The sequence below is a fragment of the Arachis hypogaea genome, chromosome 7 (assembly GCF_003086295.3).
Source record: "Arachis hypogaea cultivar Tifrunner chromosome 7, arahy.Tifrunner.gnm2.J5K5, whole genome shotgun sequence".
Taxonomy (NCBI): Eukaryota; Viridiplantae; Streptophyta; class Magnoliopsida; order Fabales; family Fabaceae; genus Arachis; species Arachis hypogaea.
Genome location: NC_092042.1, coordinates 67,186,412 through 67,212,053, shown reverse-complemented (window position 1 = coordinate 67,212,053; position 25,642 = coordinate 67,186,412). Strand labels below are relative to the sequence as shown.

The 25,642-nt window shown below is 36.1% G+C and overlaps 1 protein-coding gene and 1 non-coding gene across 3 annotated transcripts; one reads left to right on the top strand and one right to left on the bottom strand.

The window, feature by feature from the left end:
• Positions 1–5,523: 5,523 nt before the first annotated feature.
• Positions 5,524–5,631, top strand: LOC112704183 (small nucleolar RNA R71). Its single transcript, XR_003154820.1, has one exon. It is a non-coding gene; the product is annotated as a small nucleolar RNA R71 (small nucleolar RNA).
• A 10,496-nt stretch (positions 5,632–16,127) lies between these two features.
• LOC112703319 (probable glycosyltransferase At5g03795) lies at positions 16,128–24,816 on the bottom strand. Of its 2 annotated transcripts, none has more exons than XM_025754724.3 (8): positions 21,566–24,816; positions 20,911–20,989; positions 20,378–20,626; positions 19,976–20,296; positions 18,757–19,043; positions 17,868–18,100; positions 16,895–17,052; positions 16,128–16,338 (listed from the first exon to the last, which is right to left on the bottom strand). In XM_025754724.3, exons 3-8 carry the CDS (start codon positions 20,525–20,527, stop codon positions 16,237–16,239), a joined length of 1,251 nt encoding a protein of 416 aa, XP_025610509.1. In that variant the 5' UTR covers positions 20,528–20,626; positions 20,911–20,989; positions 21,566–24,816; the 3' UTR covers positions 16,128–16,236. The 2 variants fall into 2 exon arrangements, with proteins under 2 accessions (XP_025610509.1, XP_072055642.1); XM_072199541.1 differs by having other exon boundaries at positions 20,378–20,633; positions 21,566–21,896.
• Positions 24,817–25,642: the final 826 nt, after the last annotated feature.

The window sequence follows — 25,642 nt, the reverse complement described above, 5'->3', positions numbered from 1 at the left end:
GTGTAGAAACTCTACCGTTGAAAATACATAAGAACAAGGTCTAGGCATGGTCGAATGGCCAGCCTCCCAAAGAGGGTTCAATCATAAAAACATGATCAAAAGATGATTCGAAGATTGAAAGATTCCCCCAAATACAATAGCAAAAGGTCCTATTTATAGAGAATTAGTAGCCTAGGGTTTACAAAAATGAGTAAATGACGTAAAAATCCACTTTCGGGCCCACTTGGTGTGTGCATGGGCTGAGCATTGAAGCTTCCATGTGTAGAGACTTTTCTTGGAGTTAAACGCCAGCTTTTGTGCCAGTTCCGGCGTTTAACTCTCACTTTTGTGCCAGTTCCGGCGTTTAATGCCGGGAATTCTGAAGCTGAAATGGAACGCCTATTTGGGCCATCAAATCTCGGACAAAGTATAAACTATTATATATTTCTGGAAAGCCCTGGATGTCTAATTTTTAATGCAATTGAGAGTGCACCAATTTGGCTTCTATAGCTCCAGAAAATTTACTTCGAGTGCAGGGAGGTCAGAATCCAACAGCATCTGCAGCCCTTTTCAGCCTCTGAATCAGATTTTTGCTCAAGTCCCTCAATTTCATCCAGAAAATACCTGAAATCACAGAAAAACACAAAAACTCATAGTAAAGTCCAGAAAAGTGAATTTTAAATAAAACTAATAAAAATATAATAAAAACTAACTAAAACATACTAAAAGCATACTAAAAACAATGCCAAAAAGCGTATAAATTATCCACTCATCACAACACCAAACTTAAATTGTTGCTTGTTCCCAAGCAACTGAAAATCAAATAGGATAAAAAGAAGATAATATACAATAAATTCCAAAAACATCTATGAAGATCAGTATTAATTAGATGAGCGGGGCTTTTAGCTTTTTGCCTCTGAACAGTTTTGGCATCTCACTTTATCCCTTGAGGTTCAGAATGATTGGCTTCTATAGGAACTCAGAATCCGGATAGTGTTATTGATTCTCCTAGTTAAGTATGATGATTCTTGAACACAGCTACTTTATGAGTCTTGGCTGTGGCCCAAAGCACTCTGTTTTCCAGTATTACCACCGGATACATCCATGCCACAGACACATAACTGGGTGAACCTTTTCAGATTGTGACTCAGCTTTGCTAGAGTCCCCAATTAGAGGTGTCCAGGGTTCTTAAGCACACTCTTTTTGCTTTGGAGCACGACTTTAACTGCTCAGTCTCAAGTTTTCACTTGACACATTCACGCCACAAGCACATGGTTAGGGACAGCTTGGTTTAGCCGCTTAGGCCAGGATGTTATTCCTGTAGGCCCTCCTATCCACTGATGCTCAAAGCCTTGGATTCTTTTTATTATCCTTGCCTTTTGGTTTAAAGGGCTATTGGCTTTTTCTGCTTGCTCTTTTTTTATTTTTTTGAATTCACTGCTTTTTCTTGCTTCAAGAATCATTTTTATGATTTTTTAGATCCTCAGTAACATGTCTCCTTTTTCATTATTCTTTCAAGAGCCAACAATTTTAACATTCATGAACAACAAATTCAAAAGACATATGCACTGTTCAAGCATAAATTCAGAAATCAAAAGTATTGCCACCACATCAAAATAATTAATCTGTTATAAAATTCGAAATTCATGCAATTCTTCTCTTTTTCAATTAAGAACATTTTTCATTTAAGAAAGGTGATGGATTCATAGGACATTCATAACTTTAAGGCATAGACACTAAGACACTAATGATCATAAGACACAAACATAAATAAAACATAAAGCATAATTTTCGAAAAACAGAAAAATAAAGAACAAGGAGATTAAAGAACGGGTCCACCTTAGTGATGGCGGCTTGTTCTTCCTCTTGAAGATCTTATGGAGTGCTTGAGCTCCTCAATGTCTCTTCCTTGCCTTTGTTGCTCCTCTCTCATGATTCTTTGATCTTCTCTAATTTCATGGAGGAGGATGGAATGTTCTTGGTGCTCCACCCTTAGTTGTCCCATGTTGGAACTCAATTCTCCTAGGGAGGTGTTGATTTGCTCCCAATAGTTTTGTGGAGGAAAGTGCATCCCTTGAGGCATCTCAGGGATTTCATGATGAAGAATTTCCTCATGTCCATGAGTGGGATCTCTTGTTTGCTCCATCCTCTTCTTAGTGATGGGCTTGTCCTCATCAATGAGGATGTCTCCCTCTATGTTAATTCCAACTGAATTACAGAGGTGACAAATGAGATGAGGGAAGGCTAACCTTGCCAAGGTAGAGGACTTGTCCGCCACCTTATAAAGTTCTTGGGATATAACCTCATGAAGTTTTACTTCCTCTCCAATCATGATGCTATGAATCATGATAGCCCGGTCTATAGTAGCTTTGGACCGGTTGCTAGTGGGAATGATTGAGCGTTGGATAAACTCCAACCATCCCCTAGCCACGGGCTTGAGGTCATGCCTTCTCAGTTGAATCGGCTTCCCTCTTGAATCTCTCTTCCATTGAGCGCCCTCTTCACAAATGTCTATGAGGACTTGGTCCAACCTTTGATCAAAGTTGACCCTTCTAGTGTAGGGGTGTTCATCTCCTTGCATCATGGGCAAGTTGAATGCCAACCTTACATTTTCCGGACTAAAATCTAAGCATTTTCCCCAAACCATTGTAAGCCAATTCTTTGGGTCCGGGTTCACACTTTGATCATGGTTCTTGGTGATCCATGCGTTGGCATAGAACTCTTGAACCATTAAGATTCCGACTTGTTGAATGGGGTTGGTAAGAACTTCCCAACCTCTTCTTCGGATCTCATGTTGGATCTCTGGATATTCACTCTTTTTGAGTTTGAAAGGGACCTCGGGGATCACCTTCTTCATGGCCACAACTTCATAGAAGTGGTCTTGATGCACCCTTGAGATGAATCTCTCCATCTCCCATGACTCGGAGGTGGAAGCTTTTGCCTTCCCTTTCCTCTTTCTAGAGGTTTCTCCGGCCTTAGGTGCCATAAATGGTTATGGAAAAACAAAGAGCAATGCTTTTACCACACCAAACTTAGAAGGTTTGCTTGTCGTCGAGCAAAAGAAGAAAGAAAGGAGTAGAATAAGAAGAAAATGGAGGAGATAGAGAGGGCTTTGTGGTTCGGCCAAGGGGGAGAAGTAGTGTTTAGGTTGTGTGAAATTGAAAGAGTGAAGAAGGGTTTATATAGGGGTGGAGAGAGGGGTAGGGTTCGGCCATTATGGGTGGGTTTGGGAGGGAAAGTGGTTTGAATTTGGATGGTGGGATTTTATGAAGGATGGATGTGAGTGGTTAAAAGAATAGTGGGATTTGATAGGTGAGGGGTTTTTTTTTGGGAAGAGGTATTGAGGTGATTGGTGAATGGGTGAAGAAGAGAGAGAGTGGTGGGGTAGGTGGGGATCCTGTGGGGTCCACAGATCCTGAGGTGTCAAGGATAGCTCATCCCTGCACCAAGTGGCATGCAAAACGCCCTTTCTGCCAATCCTGGCGTTAAACGCTGGGCTGCTGTCCTTTTCTGGCGTTAAACGCCAGTCTGGTGCCCCTTTCTGGCGTTAAATGCCAGTCTGGTCCCCCTTTCTGGCGTTAAACGCCCAGAATGGTGCTAGACTGAGCATTAAACGCCCATTTGCTGCCCTTACTGGCGTTTAAACGCCAGCAAGCTTTTCCTCCAGGGTGTGCTATTTTTCTTTCTATTTTTCATTCTGTTTTTGCTTTTTTAATTGTTTTTGTGACTTCACATGATCATCAACCTATAGAAAACATAAAATAACAATGGAAAGTAGATAAATATAACATTGGGTTGCCTCCCAACAAGCGCTTCTTTAATGTCAGTAACTTGACAGTGGGCCCTCATGGAGCCTCACAAATGTTCAGAGTAATGTTGGAACCTCTCAACACCAAACTTAGAGTTTGAATGTGGGGGTTCAACACCAAACTTAGAATTTGGTTGTGGCCTCCCAACACCAAACTTAGAGTTTGACTGTGGTGGCTCTGTTTGACTCTGTTTTGAGAGAAGCTCTTCATGCTTCCTCTCCATGGTTACAGAGGGATATCCTTGAGCCTTAAACACAAAGGATTCTTCATTCACTTGAATGATCAATTCTCCTCTGTCAACATCAATCACAGCCTTTGCTGTGGCTAGGAAGGGTCTGCCAAGGATGATGGATTCATCCATGCACTTTCCAGTCTCTAGGACTATGAAATCAGCAGGGATGTAATGGTCTTCAATCTTTACCAGAACATCCTCTACAAGTCCATAAGCTTGTTTTCTTGAATTGTCTGCTATCTCTAGTGAGATTCTTGCAGCTTGTACCTCAAAGATCCCTAGCTTCTCCATTACAAAGAGAGGCATGAGGTTTATGCTTGACCCTAGGTCACACAGAGCCTTCTCGAAGGTCATGGTGCCTAATGTACAAGGTATTGAGAACTTTCCAGGGTCCTGTCTCTTTTGAGGTAATCTCTGCCTAGTCAAGTCATCCAGTTCTTTGGTGAGCAAATGGGGTTCGTCCTCCCATGTCTCATTACCAAATAACTTGTCATTTAGCTTCATGATTGCTCTAAGGTACTTAGCAACTTGCTCTTCAGTGACATCTTCGTCCTCTTCAGAGGAAGAATACTCATCAGAGCTCATGAATGGCAGAAGTAAATCCAATTGAATCTCTATGGTCTCAGTGTGAGCCTCAGATTCCCATGGTTCCTCATTAGGGAACGCATTGGAGGCCAGTGGACGTCCATTGAGGTCTTCCTCAGTGGCGATCACTGCCTCTTCCTCCTCTCCAAATTCGGCCATGTTGATGGCCTTACACTCTCCTTTTGGATTCTCTTATGTATTGCTTGGAAGAGTACTAGAAGGGAGTTCAGTAACTTTCTTACTTAGCTGACCCACTTGTGCCTCCAAGTTTCTAATGGAGGACCTTGTTTCAGTCATGAAACTTTGAGTGGTTTTGATTAGATCAGAGACCATGGTTGCTAAGTCAGAGTGGCTCTGCTTAGAATTCTCTGTCTGTTGCTGAGAAGATGATGGAAAAGGCTTGCCATTGCTAAACCTGTTTCTTCCACCATTATTGTTGTTGAAAACTTGTTGAGGTCTCTGTTGATCCTTCCATGAGAGATTTGGATGATTTCTCCATGAAGGATTATAGGTGTTTCCATAGGGTTCTCCCATGTAATTCACCTCTTCCATTGATGGGTTCTCAGGATCATAAGCTTCTTCTTCAGATGAAGCGTCCTTAGTACTGCCTGGTGCAGCTTGCATTCCAGACAGACTTTGAGAAATCATATTGACTTGCTAAGTCAATATTTTGTTCTGAGCCAATATGACATTCAGAGTATCAATCTCAAGAACTCCTTTCTTCTGATTCGTCCCATTGTTCACAGGATTCCTTTCAGAAGTGTACATGAATTGGTTATTTGCAACCATTTCAATGAGTTCTTGAGCTTCTGCAGGCGTCTTCTTCAGATGAAGAGATCATCCAGCAGAGCTGTCCAATGACATCTTGGACAGTTCAGACAGACCATCATAGAAGATACCTGTGATGCTCCATTCAGAAAGCATGTCAGAAGGACACTTTCTGATTAATTGTTTGTATCTTTCCCAAGCTTCATAGAGGGATTCACCTTCCTTTTGTCTGAAGGTTTGGACTTCCACTCTAAGCTTACTCAATTTTTGAGGTGGAAAGAACTTCGCCAAGAAGGCATTGACTAGCTTTTCCTAAGAGTTCAGGCTTTCTTTAGGTTGTGAGTCCAACCATATCCTAGCTCTGTCTCTTACAGCAAAAGGGAATAGCATAAGTCTGTAGACCTCAGAGTCAACCCCATTGGTCTTGACAGTGTCACAGATTTGCAAGAATTCAGCTAAAAACTGATGAGGATCTTCCAATGGAAGTCCATGAAACTTGTAATTCTGTTGCATTAGAGAAACTAATTGAGGCTTAAGCTCAAAGTTGTTTGCTCCAATGGCAGGGATAGAGATGCTTTTCCCATAGAAGTCGGGAGTAGGTGCAGTAAAGTCACCCATCACCTTTCTTGCATTGTTGGCATTGTTGTTGTTTTCAGCTGCCATGTCTTCTTCTTGTTTGAAGATTTCTGTTAGGTCCTCTACAGAGAGTAGTGCTTTAGCTTCTCTTAGCTTTCGCTTCAAGGTCCTTTCAGGTTCAGGGTTAGCCTCAACAAGAATGCTTTTGTCTTTGCTCTTGCTCATATGAAAGAAAAGAGAACAAGAAAATATGGAATCCTCTATGTCACAGTATAGAGATTCCTTGAGATGTCAGAGGAAAAGAAGAATAGAAGGAGGAGGTAGGAGAAGAAGAATTCGAACGTATCAAGAGAGCTAGAGTTCGAATTGTTGATAGTGGAGGAGTGTTAGTCCTTAAATAGAAGGGTGTGAGAAGAGGGGAAGAATTTTTGAAAATAAATTAAAAGATTTTGAAGAAATTTTGAAAATTTGAAGAATGATTTTCGAAAATTAAAGTTGGGAAAGAAATAAAGTGATTTTTGAAACAGGTTTTGAAATTAGAATTCAAAAAGATTGAAAATTATTTGGAAAAAGATGTGATTAAGAAGATATGATTGAAAAGATATGATTGAGAAACAATTTAAAAAGATTTGATTTTTAAAATTAATGACTTGGCTAACAAGAAATTTAAAGGATATTATTCAAACATTAAACCTTTCTTAACAGAAAAGGCAACATACTTGAAATGTTGAATCAAATCATTAATTGTAGGCAAGTATTTTTGAGAATGGAACGAAATTGATTTTGAAAATATATGATTGAAAAGATATGGTTTGAAAAAGATTTGATTTTGAAAAATTATGAAAACTTAAAAAAATTTGAATTAAAAACAAAATCTTCCCTCTTGTATCATTCTGGCGTTAAACGCCCAGAATGGTATCCATTCTGGCATTTAACGCCCAAAATGCTACCCTTTTGGGCGTTAAACGCCCAGCCAGGTACCCAGGCTGGCGTTTAAACGCCAGTTTTCCTTCTTCACTGGGCGTTTTGAACGCCCAGATTTTTCTATGTAATCCCTTTGCTGCATGTTCTGAATCTTCAATTCTCTGTATTATTGACTTGAAAAGACACAAATTAAAAAAAATTTGAATTTTTAATGATGAGGAATAATCAAAATGCAACTAAGATCAAATAAACAATGCATGCAAGACACCAAACTTAGAAGTTTGTATACTATTGACACTAACAAATTGAGAATGCATATGAGAAACAACAAAACACTCAAGACAAGAGAATTTAAAGATCAGAGCAAGGAAATCATCAAGAACAACTTGAAGATCAATGAAGAACATAATGCATGTAATTTTCAAAAATTAGAAGAATAAAGACATGCAATTGACACCAAACTTAAATTTAGACACTAGACTCAAACAAGAAACATAAAAATATTTTTGATTTTAAGATTTTAAAAAAAATTTTGTGCTTTTTTGAAAATTGAGTGGAAAAAAAAAACAAGGGTTCAAAATTCTTAATGAAAATTCCAGAAATCATTGCAATGCTAGTCTAAGACTCCAGTCCAGGAATTAGACATGGCTTCACAGCCAGCCAAGCTTTCAGTGAAAGCTCCGGTCCAAAACACTAGACATGGCCAATGGCCAGCCAAGCTTTAGCAGATCATTGCTCACAACAGCAAAATTGATAGAAATCAACAAGCTCTTGTGATGATAAGTTGAAACCGCGGTCCAAAAGATTAGACATGACTTCACAGCCAGCCATACTTCAACAAATCATCATGAAACTCTAGAATCCATTCTTAAAAACTCTGAAGAATAAAATAGAAATATTTTTTTGTATTTTTGAGAAATTTTTGAAAAGTAAAAAGCTTAAACATAAAATAAAATTACCTAATCTAAGCAACAAGATGAACCGTCAGTTGTCCAAACTCAAACAATCACCGGCAACGGCGCCAAAAACTTGGTGCACGAAATTGTGATCATCAATGGTGCCATCAACATGGTACGCTCAATTGCAATCTCAACTCTTTATCACAACTTTGCACAACTAACCAGCAAGTGCACTGGGTCGTCCAAGTAATAAACCTTACGCGAGTAAGGGTCGATCCCACGGAGATTGTTGGTATGAAGCAAGCTATGGTCATCTTGTAAATCTCAGTCAGGCGGATTCAAATGGTTATAGAGGATTAATGATTAAAAGATAAATAAAACATAAAATAAAGATAGAGATACTTATGTAATTCATTGGTGAGAATTTCAGATAAGTGTATGGAGATGCTTTGTCCCTTCCGTCTCTCTGCTTTCCTACTGTCTTCATCCAATCCTTCTTACTCCTTTCCATGGCAAGCTGTATGTTGGGCATCACCGTTGTCAATGGCTACAGTCCCGTCCTCTCAGTGAAAATGTTCAACGCGCTCTGTCACAGCACGGCTATTCATCTGTCGGTTCTCGATCATGTCAGAATAAAATCTAGTGATTCTTTTGCGTCTGTCACTAACGCCCCACAATCGCGAGTTTGAAGCTCGTCACAGTCATTCAATCCCTAAATCCTACTCAGAATACCACAGACAAGGTTTAGACCTTCCAGATTCTCAAGAATGGCCGCCAATGGATTCTAGCTTATACCACGAAGATTCTGATTATGGAATCCAAGAGATATCCACTCAATCTAAGGTAGAACGGAGGTGGTTGTCAGGCACACGTTCATAGGTGAGAATGATGATGAGTGTCACGGATCATCACATTCATCAAGTTGAGGAACAAGTGATATCTTAGAACAAGAATAAGCTGAATTGAATAGAAGAACAATAGTAATTGCATTAATACTCGAGGTATAGCAGAGCTCCACACCTTAATCTATGGTGTGTAGAAACTCTACCGTTGAAAATACATAAGAACAAGGTCTAGGCATGGCCGAATGGCCAGCCTCTCAAAGAGGGTTCAATCATAAAAACATGATCAAAAGATGATCCGAAGATTGAAAGATTCCCCCAAATACAATAGCAAAAGGTCCTATTTATAGAGAACTAGTAGCTTCGGGTTTACAAAAATGAGTAAATGACGTAAAAATCCACTTCCGGGCACACTTGGTGTGTGCTTGGGCTGAGCATTGAAGCTTCCATGTGTAGAGACTTTTCTTGGTGTTAAACGCCAGCTTTTGTGCCAGTTCCGGCGTTTAACTCCCACTTTTGTGCCAGTTCCGGTGTTTAACGCTGGGAATTCTGAAGCTGACTTAGAACGCCTGTTTGGGCCATTAAATCTCGGACAAAGTATGAACTATTATACATTTCTGGAAAGCCCTGGATGTCTACTTTCTAACTCAATTGAGAGCGCGCCAATTGGGCATCTGTAGCTCCAGAAAGTTTACTTTGAGTGCAGGGAGGTCAGAATCCAACAGCATCTGCAGCCCTTTTTAGCCTCTGAATCAGATTTTTGCTCAAGTCCCTCAATTTCAGCCAGAAAATACCTGAAATCATAGAAAAATACACAAACTCATAGTAAAGTCCAGAAAAGTGAATTTTAAATAAAAACTAATAAAAATATAATAAAAACTAACTAAAACATACTAAAAGCATACTAAAAACAATGCCAAAAAGCGTATAAATTATCCGCTCATCATAACACCAAACTTAAATTGTTGCTTGTCCCCAAGCAACTGAAAATCAAATAGGATAAAAAGAAGAGAATATACAATGAATTCCAAAAACATCTATGAAGATCAGTATTAATTAGATGAGCGGGGCTTTTAGCTTTTTGCCTCTGAACAGTTTTGGCATCTCACTTTATCCCTTGAAGTTCAGAATGATTGGCTTCTATAGGAACTCAGAATCCGAATAGTGTTATTGATTCTCCTAGTTAAGTATGATGATTCTTGAACACAGCTACTTTATGAGTCTTGGCCGTGGCCCAAAGCACTCTGTTTTCCAGTATTACCACCGGATACATCCATGCCACAGACACATAACTGGGTGAACCTTTTCAGATTGTGACTCAGCTTTGCTAGAGTTCCCAATTAGAGGTGTCCAGGGTTTTTAAGCACACTCTTTTTGCTTTGGATCACGACTTTAACTGCTCAGTCTCAAGTTTTCACTTGACACCTTCACGCCACAAGCACATGGTTAGGGACAGCTTGGTTTAGCCGCTTAGGCCAGGATGTTATTCCTGTAGGCCCTCCTATCCACTGATGCTCAAAGCCTTGGATTCTTTTTATTATCCTTGCCTTTTGGTTTAAAGGGCTATTGGCTTTTTCTGCTTGCTCTTTTTTTATTTTTTTGAATTCACTGCTTTTTCTTGCTTCAAGAATCATTTTTATGATTTTTTAGATCCTCAGTAACATGTCTCCTTTTTCATTATTCTTTCAAGAGCCAACAATTTTAACATTCATGAACAACAAATTCAAAAGACATATGCACTGTTCAAGCATACATTCAGAAATCAAAAGTATTGCCACCACATCAAAATAATTAATCTGTTATAAAATTCGAAATTCATGCAATTCTTCTCTTTTTCAATTAAGAACATTTTTCATTTAAGAAAGGTGATGGATTCATAGGACATTCATAACTTTAAGGCATAGACACTAAGACACTAATGATCATAAGACACAAACATAAATAAAACATAAAGCATAATTTTCGAAAAACAGAAAAATAAAGAACAAGGAGATTAAAGAACGGGTCCACCTTAGTGATGGCGGCTTGTTCTTCCTCTTGAAGATCTTATGGAGTTCTTGAGCTCCTCAATGTCTCTTCCTTGCCTTTGTTGCTCCTCTCTCATGATTCTTTGATCTTCTCTAATTTCATGGAGGAGGATGGAATGTTCTTGGTGCTCCACCCTTAGTTGTCCCATGTTGGAACTCAATTCTCCTAGGGAGGTGTTGATTTGCTCCCGATAGTTTTGTGGAGGAAAGTGCATCCCTTGAGGCATCTCAGGGATTTCATGATGAAGAATTTCCTCATGTCCATGAGTGGGATCTCTTGTTTGATCCATCCTCTTCTTAGTGATGGGCTTGTCCTCATCAATGAGGATGTCTCCCTCTATGTTAATTCCAACTGAATTACAGAGGTGACAAATGAGATGAGGGAAGGCTAACCTTGCCAAGGTAGAGGACTTGTCCGCCACCTTATAAAGTTCTTGGGATATAACCTCATGAAGTTCTACTTCCTCTCCAATCATAACGCTATGAATCATGATAGCCCGGTCTATAGTAGCTTCGGACCGGTTGCTAGTGGGAATGATTGAGCGTTGGATAAACTCCAACCATCCCCTAGCCACGGGCTTGAGGTCATGCCTTCTCAGTTGAACCAGCTTCCCTCTTGAATCTCTCTTCCATTGAGCGCCCTCTTCACAAATGTCTATGAGGACTTGGTCCAACCTTTGATCAAAGTTGACCCTTCTAGTGTAGGGGTGTTCATCTCCTTGCATCATGGGCAAGTTGAATGCCAACCTTACATTTTCCGGACTAAAATCTAAGCATTTCTCCCGAACCATTGTAAGCCAATTCTTTGGGTCCGGGTTCACACTTTGATCATGGTTCTTGGTGATCCATGCGTTGGCATAGAACTCTTGAACCATTAAGATTTCGACTTGTTGAATGGGGTTGGTAAGAAATTCCCAACCTCTTCTTCGGATCTCATGTTGGATCTCTGGATATTCACTCTTTTTTAGTTTGAAAGGGACCTCGGGGATCACCTTCTTCATGGCCACAACTTCATAGAAGTGGTCTTGATGCACCCTTGAGATGAATCTCTCCATCTCCCATGACTCGGAGGTGGAAGCTTTTGCATTCCCTTTCCTCTTTCTAGAGGTTTCTCCGGCCTTAGGTGCCATAAATGGTTATGGAAAAATAAAGAGCAACGCTTTTACCACACCAAACTTAGAAGGTTTTCTCGTCCTCGAGCAAAAGAAGAAAGAAAGGAGTAGAAGAAGAAGAATATGGAGGAGATGGAGGGGGCTTTGTGGTTCGGCCAAGGTGGAGAAGTAGTGTTTAGGTTGTGTGAAAATGAAAGAGTGAAGAAGGGTTTATATAGGGGTGGAGAGAGGGGTAGGGTTCGGCCATTATGGGTGGGTTTGGGAGGGAAAGTGGCTTGAATTTGGATGGTGGGGTTTTATGAAGGATGGATGTGAGTGGTGAAAAGAATGGTGGGATTTGATAGGTGAGGGGTTTTTTTTTTTTTGGAAGAGGTATTGAGGTGATTGGTGAATGGGTGAAGAAGAGAGAGAGTGGTGGGGTAGGTGGGGATCCTGTGGGGTCCACAGATCCTGAGGTGTCAAGGATAGCTCATCCCTGCACCAAGGGGCATGCAAAACGCCCTTTCTGCCAATCCTGGCGTTAAACGTCGGGCTGCTGCCCTTTTCTGGCATTAAACGCCAGTCTGGTGCCCCTTTCTGGCGTTAAACGCCCAAAATGGTGCCAGACTGGGCGTTAAACGCCCATTTGCTGCCTTTACTGGCGTTTAAACGCCAGCAAGCTTTTCCTCCAGGGTGTGCTATTTTTCTTTCTGTTTTTCATTCTATTTTTGCTTTTTTAATTATTTTTGTGACTTCACATGATCATCAAACTATAGAAAACATAAAATAACAATGGAAAATAGATAAATATAACAGTGGGTTGCCTCCCAACAAGCGCTTCTTTAATGTCAGTAGCTTGACAGTGGGCCCTCATGGAGCCTCACAGATGTTCAGAGTAATGTTGGAACCTCTCAACACCAAACTTAGAGTTTGAATGTCGGGTTCAACACCAAACTTAGAATTTGGTTGTGGCCTCCCAACACCAAACTTAGAGTTTGACTGTGGTGGCTCTGTTTGACTCTGTTTTTAGAGAAGCTCTTCATGCTTCCTCTCCATGGTTACAGAGGGATATCCTTGAGCCTTAAACACAAAGGATTCTTCATTCACTTGAATGATCAATTCTCCTCTGTCAACATCAATCACAGCCTTTGCTGTGGCTAGGAAGGGTCTGCCAAGGATGATGGATTCATCCATGCACTTCCCAATCTCTAGGACTATGAAATCAGAAGGGATGTAATGGTCTTCAATCTTTACCAGAACATCCTCTACAAGTCCATAAGCTTGTTTTCTTGAATTGTCTACTATCTCTAGTGAGATTCTTGCAGCTTGTACCTCATAGATCCCTAGCTTCTTCATTACAGAGAGAGGCATGAGGTTTATGCTTGACCCTAAGTCATACAGAACCTTCTCGGATTGGTGTGACACTCCTCAAATCTTGAGTGCAGATCACACCATTTAATATCTCATTAGTTGTCCATGGAACCATTGCGAAAAATGATGATTTTCACAAGGTAATTTTTTCTTCTGCAAATGGAGAAGCACTAATATTCCTTCTGCAGCATGACTTTCCTTAACTCCTGTGAAATTGATTCTTGTACAGGAAGAATCCAACCCATATGCTGTTCCCATTAGCATGGGCATCTTCAGAGTCTTGGTTAGTCCTTTAGGGATAACAACCATTACAATAATTAGAAGGATTGTATCAAATCACGAGGCATTCTAGGTATGATTGCGCATCATCATCATCACATTTCTTTTCAATTCTTGTTCGAATGTTAGCATATTTATAAAATAGTCAATGATAAGTACGGTGAATTAGCTTTTTATAAAAAAGAAAGAAAGAAAAAAGGAAAATATGAATTAGTTAATGACTAGATCACCAACATCGGGTTCGTTGAAAGGCTAGATATTTTGACCTGTAAATCTGGTGTCTTGTGTTCGAACCACAAAAATGCAAAAGTTATATACTTTTTGTGACCATTAAAAAGGTCTTTACCGGCAAATATTATAATTGCCTCTAAAACTTTTTAGCGGCAAAGCATAAGACAGTTAATGTCTAATTGCCGGTAAATGTATTAGCGGCTATTTTTATTGCCGCTAAAAGCAAAATAAATGGCCGCTAAAAGTGATTTTTCTTGTAGTGGTTTTAAGGGTTCAAAATACAATGGTTTTCAACTACAGATTTTTTATTTTTTTAAATTAAATAAATGTAATAATTATTAAATTAAATAATTTAAAAATATTTACCGAAGTAAATACCTCTCTTATCTCATTTATACCGAGATAATTTTACATGTATCTCGTTTACACTATCTCGTTTACATTGTAAATGAGATATATATATTTTTTTTAAAATATTTGAAAATAATAAAAAATATTAATAATATCAATAATCCAAACTTTTGGTATGCAACTAGTACATAAAAAGATCTAAAGAAGAGATTAAAATGGATATATTTGATCAATTTTAGTCCATTTTAAATGATAAGAATTAACACGTTTACTTGAAAACCATTACACTGTCCACTATTAATAGTGTTACCTCTTTTCTAACTGCCTACCGTATAAAAATTTAAAATATAATTTAAATACACATGATTTATTTAATGATCCAGTTGATGCATGTCACTACTCTATTAGTATATAATATGAAATCTTTTTTACTTAAATTATATTTCAAATTTTTATGTACTCCCATGGAACAAATAAAATTTATATGTACTCCCGTAAAAAAAGAAAAGAAGTGAGTGAATATGAAAGAAAGCAAATGTGTTGCACATATTGATAATGGGTAGTTACAAATATATTTCCAACACACTATTAATAATTTATAAATATATTTTTAACTATACATTATTAATATATTTGTTTCTTCCAGCTTCACCTACTTTTTTCCGATTATTGTACTGGGAATACATATAAGTTTTATTTGTTACATGGGAGTACATAAAAATTTGAAATATAATTTAAGTAAAAAAAATTCAGATTATATACTAATAGGTCATTAAATAAATCACGTATATTTAAATTATATTTTAAATTTTACCAAAAAAAATTAAATTTTAAATTTTTAAATTATGGATAGTTAGAAAAGAGGTAACCGTATTAATAGTGGAGAATTTAATGGTTTTCAAATAAACATGTTAATCCTTATCATTTAAAATAGACTAAAATTGATCAAAACATATTCATTTTAATCTCTTTTACCAACCTTTTTTATATACTAATTGCATGCCAAATGTTTAGATTATTGATATTATTAATATTTTTTATTATTTTTATTTTTTTTAAAAATACATATATTTAGTTTACACTGTAAACGAGATACATGCAAAATTATCGCAGTTACAGTATAAACGAGATAAAAGCGAGGTATTTATTTCGGTAAATATTTTTTAAATTATTTATTTTGGTAATTATTACATTTATTTAATTTATAAAAATAAAAAATCCCCCAAAAATAACAATTAACTCAATAACGAGAAAGAATCTCAACTATTCGTTGAACTTAAAAACTTTTAACTTCATGAACATTTTTTTATTAGTCTATTCTTCCTTACACATGTTAAAATATCTACCAAAGTATTAATCAATGTAATGAAGTATATTCATATTACATTCATCTTTGATCATAACAATTTACCATATTCTCATCACATAGTATGTTCATTCTGAACTGTTAACTGAGGATAGATAGCTAAGATCTATGTATTATTTACTATTGTCACAAAAAATAAAATGTCATTTTATTTGCTTCCTTCTTTTAGTTTGTATTAGGAGAACTGGTGGAATATTTCAAAATAATCTAGCAAGCAAGAAACAGTTAATAAATAGAAGTGCTAGAGAGCAGCAAATTTAGTAATTTATAACCATCAATTAACCATCATTAGTATTTTTAATAGTATAAAATTACATTTAATAATATAAGATTATTCATGTTTCTTTTTTTTGTGACATTCATGTTTCTTTTACTGGTTAAGTACTACTGCCTCCTAGACTTTCTCAATAAATAGCCTTATTAGCTGAAATTAAAATGTGAATTAAAATTGGAGTGAAAATATTCTTATATGGTACGACAAAACTGTGGTTATGTGTAGATAAATATCAAGCATGCTCACTCAATGTCGGCAGAAACTATATTGTGGATGACTAGATGTATTTAATTGCATAAACTAGATTTAATTTTTCAATAACCTAAACTCAATTTTACCCCTCAATTACAAACAGAAACCATTGAAATCTAACTAGTGTGGAAAAAACACAACTCAACATAGATTAAGTTAGGGTATGTAATATAGCAGAATGATTAACAGTCACGGCCTAGCACTATTTTCATCGCAAGCAAGATTCTCACGGCAAATGAATAAATAAAGAATTGTTAAGGGTGCAAGAGTATTGGAAAACCAGCTGTTATATAACAATTTTAAACTGAATATTTAAAGTATTTCTCTTTGGGGTTGCTAAAACTGTTTGATGCATACAAAACAAATGAGTCTTCATATCATCAGTATTTGATCGTGTAATGGCGCAGCCAGAGGTCGTACATTACCATATGAAATGCATCATATGATATAGGTGGTGTATTCCATTGGAAGTGTTTCTGAATCTGGTACAACATGACACAGCTTTCTTGTGAGTTCAAATATATCAATAAATAAATCGATTGGCAATGAAAAAGTCTAAGTAGGTGTTATTTGTACTCATCCAACATCGTCGACTGACCCCAATACATACCCGTCCACAATTGGATGAGGTGTGTATTGGTTCAGTGTAAGATGCAGCATCAGTACACAACATTTGTGAAAGCTCTATCAAGAAGGCAACTTGTGATAAAAAATATTATGGGTTTTTCTTAGTTTCCGTTTTAACTATGCATATTGCTGGCTCTTCAATAACAATTAAGCCATCTCATCAGGCTTATACAAGATGCAGTAGGATTATATCATAGATCATATTCGCATTTAAATAATTAATATTCTAATTTCTTAATCGTTTCACCATGGGTTTTCAATATTTTAAAACCTCTAGCTAGGGCAGGCTTCAACATGTCCTCTTTAACACATGTCTAATATTGCATCTCTTCAAACAAAATATAAATATGGGAAGAAAATAAAATAAAACATTTAAATATAGATTCCAGAAATCTAGTGAGAGTAGTTTACCTTGACTAAATTATTATGAAGTGATACAAACTCAGCATGTGATATATTTTTGAGGATCTGTTTTAGTTGGTATACATCACTCTCCTTGAGTACAACAGCAAATTTTCTCCAGTCAACAATGTCATTAAAAGGGAGGTCATAGTAATTTGATAATATCACTGCAAAATGGCATCCAAAAATTCAGATCAAGTACAAGATTGACAAAATACACATAAAATACCATCTCAGAAGCAAGGACATCAAAGTCAAAATCTTATCACATAACAATACTTGGTAAGTTAAAATTCAAATGTCACTCACAATATCCTACATATACTTTTTGAGATCATGAACAAACATATTGCTACAGAAATGACTTTTTTTAGTGGCTAGAAAAAGGAAAAAAAAAATGGATCTATACAAAATTTTTGTGGCACAGTTCATGACTTGGCTACGGGGGTTGGACAGATGGAATTAAGTTCCTAAATTTGATCCCATGGAACTCATTCTCTACCTCAATCCAACCCAAACAATTTCAGGAAGAGATCTACATTTTCAAATTGAGCACATACTAGAAGCCTATTAATTAATTGATTATTACATTACCATATTTCAGATAATCAACAATCTAATCTCAATAAAATTGCAATTCCAAATCAATAGAACAGAAACTTACAGTCTTGAATCTTATGGCCTATGGGTGATAAAAGCAACCAAAGCTTATTCAGTGAAAATTACTGTTTGCTAGTGTTAGTTAATAAATACTAGTTGATATGTATCTTAACATAAGCACAAAGAACTTGGTCATCTAACAGGTTACTACCAAATTAAGAGAAATGCAATATAAATCTAGCCATCTCATGTCATCCAAGAAACATGAAGAAAACCATTACATAATAAAAGGTATGATTATCCAACAGGCATGCATTTTAAGATGTTTGAATTGAAACTATAAAATTAAGGGGGGAAATCCATTAGAAATGATGACTCTTACCAGGGATGCATCCATAATGGATAGAGTCGGCTATTCGAGCACTATTAACCTGTGAACCACCAGGGCATATACAAAACTTGGTCTTGTAAAATCTCTTCTGATATACCAGATGTCCAGTAGCCCTACTAATTCTATTGTTAGAAATGTCAAGTTCAGTGTCATTTTCCCATACTCGTGCAAGAATAACTCTAATCTTAGAGTTACGATGACCAGCCCAAAATCCAAGATTAGTCCTGCATAGCCCATATTTACCAAAGGTTGAGAGTGAATAAATAATTAAATATTCATGTAGACATGTTGTCTAATCATCTTAAAGCATGAGCTATATATCAATAATCTATGTACTAGCAAACTAAATAATCTAAGAATCACTAATAAACCTGTTGTTTGATATACTGAATTATGTATCACCTCTCCATACCATTGTACAAGAAAATAATATATGTATTTCAAATATAGTTATTGCAGGATCAATAATTAAACTTAATCTATGTTTTTCGTTACATATGGAGATTATAAGTCAATGGTGACAGTAATACTTTTCATCTCTTTGCAACTAATGTCCTCTCCATGGAAGATATTGCAAAGAAGATAATATTCAGCTATGTTACTAAAAAATCAAGTGAAGTGCAACTGCAGCGTAAGGTTATTTAGAAATTGAAGACCTGTCTGTTATGACCAATTTCAAGATTCAGGATTCTATTCATTCCTGGAAATATCAAGTAATTAGCATCACTGTCAAGGCGGCCACAAAAAGATTGTCAGACAATCCAAAACCAAAATGCAGGATAATAATAAGTCATCTGAACATAAATATTCCAATTCCCAGTTCATAATCAAGTAATTAACACTAGAAGCCAAAAGAGCATATTATGTCTCAAATCTTCACCTGTTCTCTATATCATTCCCTCCAGCTGGAAGAGCAAAGGGCTGTAGTACTTGAGGGAGAGCAACATCTTTGTGTGGAATGAATCCAACATCATAGCTAGGGGAGCACACTGCTCGAATGGTATTCTTGATAAGAAATGGAAGCCCTTCTGTTGCCCTTACACCAACATCATGACAAGTGACAAAGAAGTGATCAGCACCCAAGGTTCTGTTCCAATAAGGATATTTGGCTATTAAGCCCTCCACGTAATTTTGGACAATTATTGTCATATTATCATAAGATGTGCCCTGTATTATAATATACAACCATGAGAAAGCACTGCATACAAGAAGCAGGCACTTAACCATACAAGCTTAATATAACGTGTTATTCATGTTTCATTACTCAATGTTTCCTCTTTCAATGTGAATCCATGGTACACATTAAAAAATCTTGAACAGTTATAAACTGCCATCATTGAGTTGCACAAAGTATATGGAAATCAGGAAGATGTAGCCTCAAAATAAGGTAAGTGAACATGTGAATAGAGGAAATAAATAAGCATTGAATTAAGACACGCACAAAGGGCTAAAAAGCAGATCCTCTGTACAAACAATCAAACATGAATAAGGGAACTCGCACAAGCAAAAACTAAGTTCAAGGCATATAAGGAAAAGAATTAATAAACGAAACCTAAGCATAAATCCACATGAAAAAGAGAGAAATAGAAGTAAGCCAAAATAAGATCTGTGCATCTTCCATGATGATTTAACTATCAAAATGATCAAAATTCCTACATCATGAAATTCCAGTCCCTAATTCTTCACCGAAGGCAAAAAGGTGATAATCAAGACATTCATAAAAACCACAACCTCCAACAATTGATAACATTTCCAGCACATATTGGCCTAGCATCTTAAGTAATATCACTACTAGATGGTAGTAACGCATATCCGAAACAAAGTTCAAACAATTTGCCGTATCCTCATTCCTTATCACAAATTAATCCTTAAAAACCATTCATTACCATTATTAACATATTACCATAATAACAACACAGCTACTGGCACTAAAACATCAACCAAATGCCACAACCTTCTCAGATCTCAATAGCAACCAACACTTAAAAAAAATGCCAATGCTTCCCTATGCAACAACGTTCTACACATTCTTGCAAATACAGTTAGTTAAACTAATCCAAAGACATTGCAAAAACCAAAAAACACTGAAAAATGTTTACCTTGCCACGCATCTTATGACAGGAGATTGGTATGAAGAAGAGGTGCGCCTGATCCGGATCGAGGGTTCGGAACCTGCTCTCCCGAATGTTCTGGAAGAAATATCCCTCACTGGCATATTTCCCAGTGAGCTTCCTAGGTGTTTGATAAAATGTCTTGGGATCTCCATCAGGATATATATAAACCTTGAACTTCTCCATCATCTCCGCGTAATTCAGCTTGAAAACTCGTGGTGAGTGGTATATATCAGACAACTCTTCTCCTCCTTCTTCCTCATCATTGTGTTCCTTCACTTCAGGATCCACAAGCTTTGCTACAGAGATCTTCGAGACCCAAAAATTAATTTTTTTTTCAATTTTTTTCAGCTGAAAAAAAAAAGAAAAAGAAAATTTGGTGATTGGTACCTGAGGGGAAGGGGTGGAGTACTTGAGGGAGAGAAATGTGAAGGAGAGAAGGGTGAGAATGGCGAGGGTGAGAAGTGCGCCACGGAGAGAGAAGAGGCCGTGATTTGGGGATAGCTGCTGGGTTTGCTTCACGGTGGAACTCATCAGCATTGGATGAATGATTCAGAAGATGGTGTTTGTGTGCATAGTTGTCAGAACCGAACCGAACCGGTGATTGAACCGGTCAGACTACTAGATCACTGGTTCAACCTGTTAACTCGTTTCCACATAAATAAAAAATATAAAATTGTCAATAGAACCTATGTAAACATGCACCCTGAATAATCGCATTCAAACTTCAAATTAAAAACTATGAATAGATCTCAAACCTTACATTTAATATTAAGAACATTCAGAAACACACATTCACTTGAATATCCAATTATCTACTAACAACAGGTTTCTTACCTGCTTCTTGAACCACTAACTTAAAATTTCATGAACAAAATTGCATAAAAGGAACATAAAAAGGATAAAGACAAATCAACATCTACCTCCTTTCCAAGTTGACAAAGAATCATTTGTCATTGATGAATAACTGGGTTGTTTGCCTTGAAAATCCTAAATATGCATCTGCACAATCAACACCAGCGAATTATACATAACCAAGGTAACAACATTGAAGTCCATGCACAAAATCAATCAGCAGATTTCAATCATCCAAAAAAAAAAAAATTCAATTCACAGCTTATCCAACCATTGCATATTTCAGTCAAGCAAGGTATAAATCAATATTATGCATATCTCTGAAAAAACAGCATCAATCAATAATCAACATTCCTACAAGGCCACAAACAGCAACTATATAAAAAAAATCAACTCTAAACAGCATCAATCAACCCTAAACAGCATCAGTCAACCCTAAACAGTAACAATCATGAAAAAAACAGCCACAATCATGAAAAAAAGAATCAGAATCGGTTTTCTAAACAGCATCAATCAACCCTAAACAGTAACAATCATGGAAAAACAGCCACAATCAGGAAAACACAGAATCAGAAATGGTTTTATCTTTGTCTTCTTCAACTAAAACTACGTTTTCTTTTGTAATACACTCACAAAATCAGATATGGTTATACATTTTGCAGGAGAAGCACACTCACAAAATTAATAGAGAATAATTTAAAAAAAAAAGTTAAAAAAACTCGCCTCAGGGACGGAAGCTGAGGAAGATCGACGTGGGATCTGAGACGAGAGTGAGAGAGAGATTGAAGCTTCTGCAGATCTCAGGGTGTTGTATTTCCCGGTTTTTGACGGCTTCGCTCAAACCACAAAGAAGGAATGGAGTGAAACAGTGAAGGCCAGGTGACGCAGTGAAGGCGCAGGGACGACGCGACGCGAACGGAGACAACAGACGCCGACAGAGGCACAGACGAAGCGACAGCAGTGAAGGCGCAGACGAACCGGCGACGAGACGGCTTTCTCCGCTTTGGCCCGTTTCAGACTTTCAGAGTGAGACTGAGAGAGTGGATTGGGGGCCGGGAGGGGAACCCCTTAGCTGGGATTAGTTTTTTATTTTTTTTTTCTTTTTTAAATTGAACCGGTCTGGATTTCTCAAACCTGTCGGTTCTCCAATTGTTAACAAACCGGCCGGTTGAGCAAACCGATTTCATCGGTTCTTTTTCTTATTTGGTCTTATGTCTAATGTCTCATTCGTATTGATCTTATGTCCGGTCTACCGATTTTCTGGTTTGACTGGCTAGATTAGTCCGATTTTTCACAATTATGTTTGTGTGTTTGTTACATAGTTATTAAAATTAAATTGGTAATCGAATCGATCACTCTATCAAATTACTGATTCAACCGATAAATCACAGGTTAAACTGATTGATCTAGTTAAAATTAAATAATTATATAAAATTTTATCTTATTTTTTATTTCCATAATAAATATTTTTTTCATTAATTTTTTGTGTGTTTAATTCATTATTATATTTAAATTTTAATAATTCATCAATTAATTTATATTTATTATACTCTTTAAGTACTTATAAATTTATATTTATTATACTCTTTAAATATTTATAAAAAAATAAAAATAACAATCATAGAAATAAAAAAGATATTATAGTTAATAAAATATTTTTGCTTTAAATTTGTAAATATAATTTAATTTTATTTAAATAATACATTTAATAAAAAAATATGTATAGAAATTAGAAAATAATTTTTTAGTTCAATTGATTTTGACTTTATTTGACCAGATCGATTTAAATCTATTTAAACAGGTTTGACCAGGTTTTATCGGATTTCATTACATTTGATCGGATTAATTGTTTAACCGCTTCAAATAATGACCCAACCCAAAGAATAAAGCTCTAGATCCAAGCTATTTAACCAACCAAGTCCAACTAAGTTGCTATAACGTAATTCAGATCCACGCGCCATTAGCTCTAACAACCTTTTGACTTAACGCGCGACTATATATAATTATCTTTTCTACGTGGATTTCGTGTCTTTTTTCAAATTTTCTCAGTATTTTCTGCATTCTCTGCATTCTCTGCGCTCTTTTCCTTCTTTGCGTTTTCTACGTTCTCTTCATTCACGATTAATGCTCTTTGATTTGATTTGAATATTTAGATCAATTTTTTTGAAAATTAAGCTATGAAATCAGGTTTGAACAGATATTTCATTTTCGAAGACAATGAATAATACAAATTCACACTGTTAGTTGAACCTGGGTGGATTGGATTATTATTTTGAAACAAATCAAGTGGATGATGTTTGGTTCGAACTAATGTAGTTCGTTAGTATTTGATGCTCCTATAGTTGAATAATTTCGTTTTTATTTATGAAAATTGGTATTTATGGTTGAAGATTGAATTTGAATGTAATGTAGGTTTTATGATTTTTTTTTTCATTGAATCTGTTTTTGTTCTTAGTTTCGGTGCATTTGAAAAAATATTTTGGTTTAATCAGGAACGTTTTTTGGTATTTTTTCAGTTTTTCTGTGATGTTGATAAGCAGTTTGTGCTAAAAGTTAGGATGACTTTTAATACACTTACTGCTTTTTCTTCTCCTTCTCTTTTTTCTCATTTTTCTCTTTTATTATTGTTATTGCCATCATTGGTGTCTTCTTTTTATATGTATAACAGTTCAAATCTAGAATACACGAAATTTTTTAATGATGACAGTACAAAACAAACTCAATTTAAACAAGTTGAGACTAAAAGTACACCTTATTTAAATCTAGAATGCAATGTAATTACTTAATGATGACGACACACAAACAAACTCAGTTCAAAACAAGTTCAGACTAAATGTGTACCTTATTTAAATTGAGAATGCACCAAAATTCAAAATCAGAATACACCGAAATTACTTAATGATGACGACACACAAACAAACTCAATTCAAAATAAGTACAGACTAAAAGTTCACCTTATTTAAATTCAAAATCACTAAAATTACTTAATGATAACTCAAAACTCCTCCTCTTCCTTCTTCTTCTTCTTCATCATTATCATCATCATCTTCTTTTTTTTCTTGTTTATTTTTTCTTCTTACTTTATTTTCTCATTTAATTTTTTAGAAAGAATAAAAACAAGAAAAAATCAAATAAAGAAAAAAAATGCATAATGATGCAAAATTACTAGGAAAAAGAGGAGGAAAAAAATAACGCAGCAGCAACCATAAAAAAATGATGATGAGAAGGAAATATGTGAAGATGAAGAAGGAATGCGAAAAAGAAGAAATCCGAAGAAAAAAGAGGAGGAATGCAAAGAATAAGAAGGAGAAGAAGAAGAAAGAAGAGGAGAAACTTGAAGAAGAAGAAGAAGAAGAAGAAGGAGAAGGAGGAGAGGAACGTGGGAACATTCACCTATTGAAATGTATATTCATGCTCTACTAATAAATTAATTTTTGTTGAATTTGAACCAACTTAATTAGATTTAATTACTAAAAAAACTTGAATGTGAACCCAAATTGATGTCAAGGTGACCGGATAAAACGTTTTATACTGATAGGACATGAAAATTAAACTCTTTAAATAAAAGGAGGAAAATTGGAAGCTCCTATCCTAATCTATTTCATTCTCCCCCGTGGAAAACAAACTAACCCTAAGAGCAAGATAAAGGAAAGAAATGCTCACTATGCAAAATTTCAAAGATTCTAACCAGCGTTTTCAGGTCTTGTGAACCCAGTTGGTAGTAGTCTTGAACCAGGATACTGAATCAAATAAAGACTCTTGTGCATCTTCCATTATTGAGTTGTTAGGGTTTGTGATTGTGAAGGAAGCAGATATGGTTTGGTTTTTTTTTTGCGTGAACCAGCAATGATGTGTTGAGAGAGAGAGAGGGGGTCGGAATCTGTTGTATGTATTTCTTCAGCATCTCACGGTGTTTGCTTTGCTGGCTTCAAGCTTTCCCTCACCATCTGATGTTGCTTCTCTTGGATTTCATCCTTCTTTTGAGTTAGTATGAGTAGTATTTTATAGTTATTGTGCAAATATGAATTGAGTTGGTAAATATAATCAAAGTTAACTGAGTTGGTAAACGCCTCCTTTAGATAAACTACTTAGATTGGTTCGAATGTTTTTTTTTATTTTCGTAATTAAGGATTTTCTTGTCATAGTACTACGTGCTAACAAAAAACAATCCGATAAAAGTTTACGAAATTATTGATTTATATGTTTTTTGTTATGGATAGCAATGAGAGCAAGTTTTGGCACTACAGATCCTATTTTATCATACTTAAAACATTTATTTTAAGGATAATGCTAAGATGAAGAGTGAAGTATGGTGAGGAGTGAAAATTAATTTTTTAGAATATGCAAGTTTAAGAGTGAAGATTGTTCGTCAAAATATAATCTTTTTAAGGTCTAAAATAACTAGTTAGGCTTTTTAATATTTGTTGTACACTTTTGTGTAGGAGAACTTATCATCTTCATGTATCAAATTCTGTTGGGAAAATTGAGGTTCAATAAGAACCTGTCTAACAACGAAAGCACCAAAAATATTTTTTTTTTACAATCTGTGAGATTAAATAGGCACTACCAAATATACTCCAAGCAACAAATATAATAGCAGAAATTAAATAATCAAACACCAAAATTTTATTGTGGGAAAACCTCCAAAAGAGGGACAAAAAATCCACGGGACCTAATCCAGTAAAAACTTCCACTATCAAAATAATGGGTACACAATTAGTCTTCCTAGTGGTACTAAGACATCTTAACAATCAACAAAATACATCATCAAAACGGATCGAATCAACATAAACCCACCAC

Excerpts from the sequence above, each read along its gene's own strand:
- LOC112703319 (XM_025754724.3), bottom strand. The coding sequence starts at position 20,527 with ATGCTGATGAGTTCCACCGTGAAGCAAACCCAGCAGCTATCCCCAAAT. Across the intron at positions 19,044-19,975 it reads GTCATAAGATGCGTGGCAAG|GGCACATCTTATGATAATAT; the intron begins GTAAACATTTTT and ends ATTATAATACAG. Across the intron at positions 16,339-16,894 it reads TTCATAATAATTTAGTCAAG|ATTCAGAAACACTTCCAATG; the intron begins GTAAACTACTCT and ends ATGTTGTACCAG.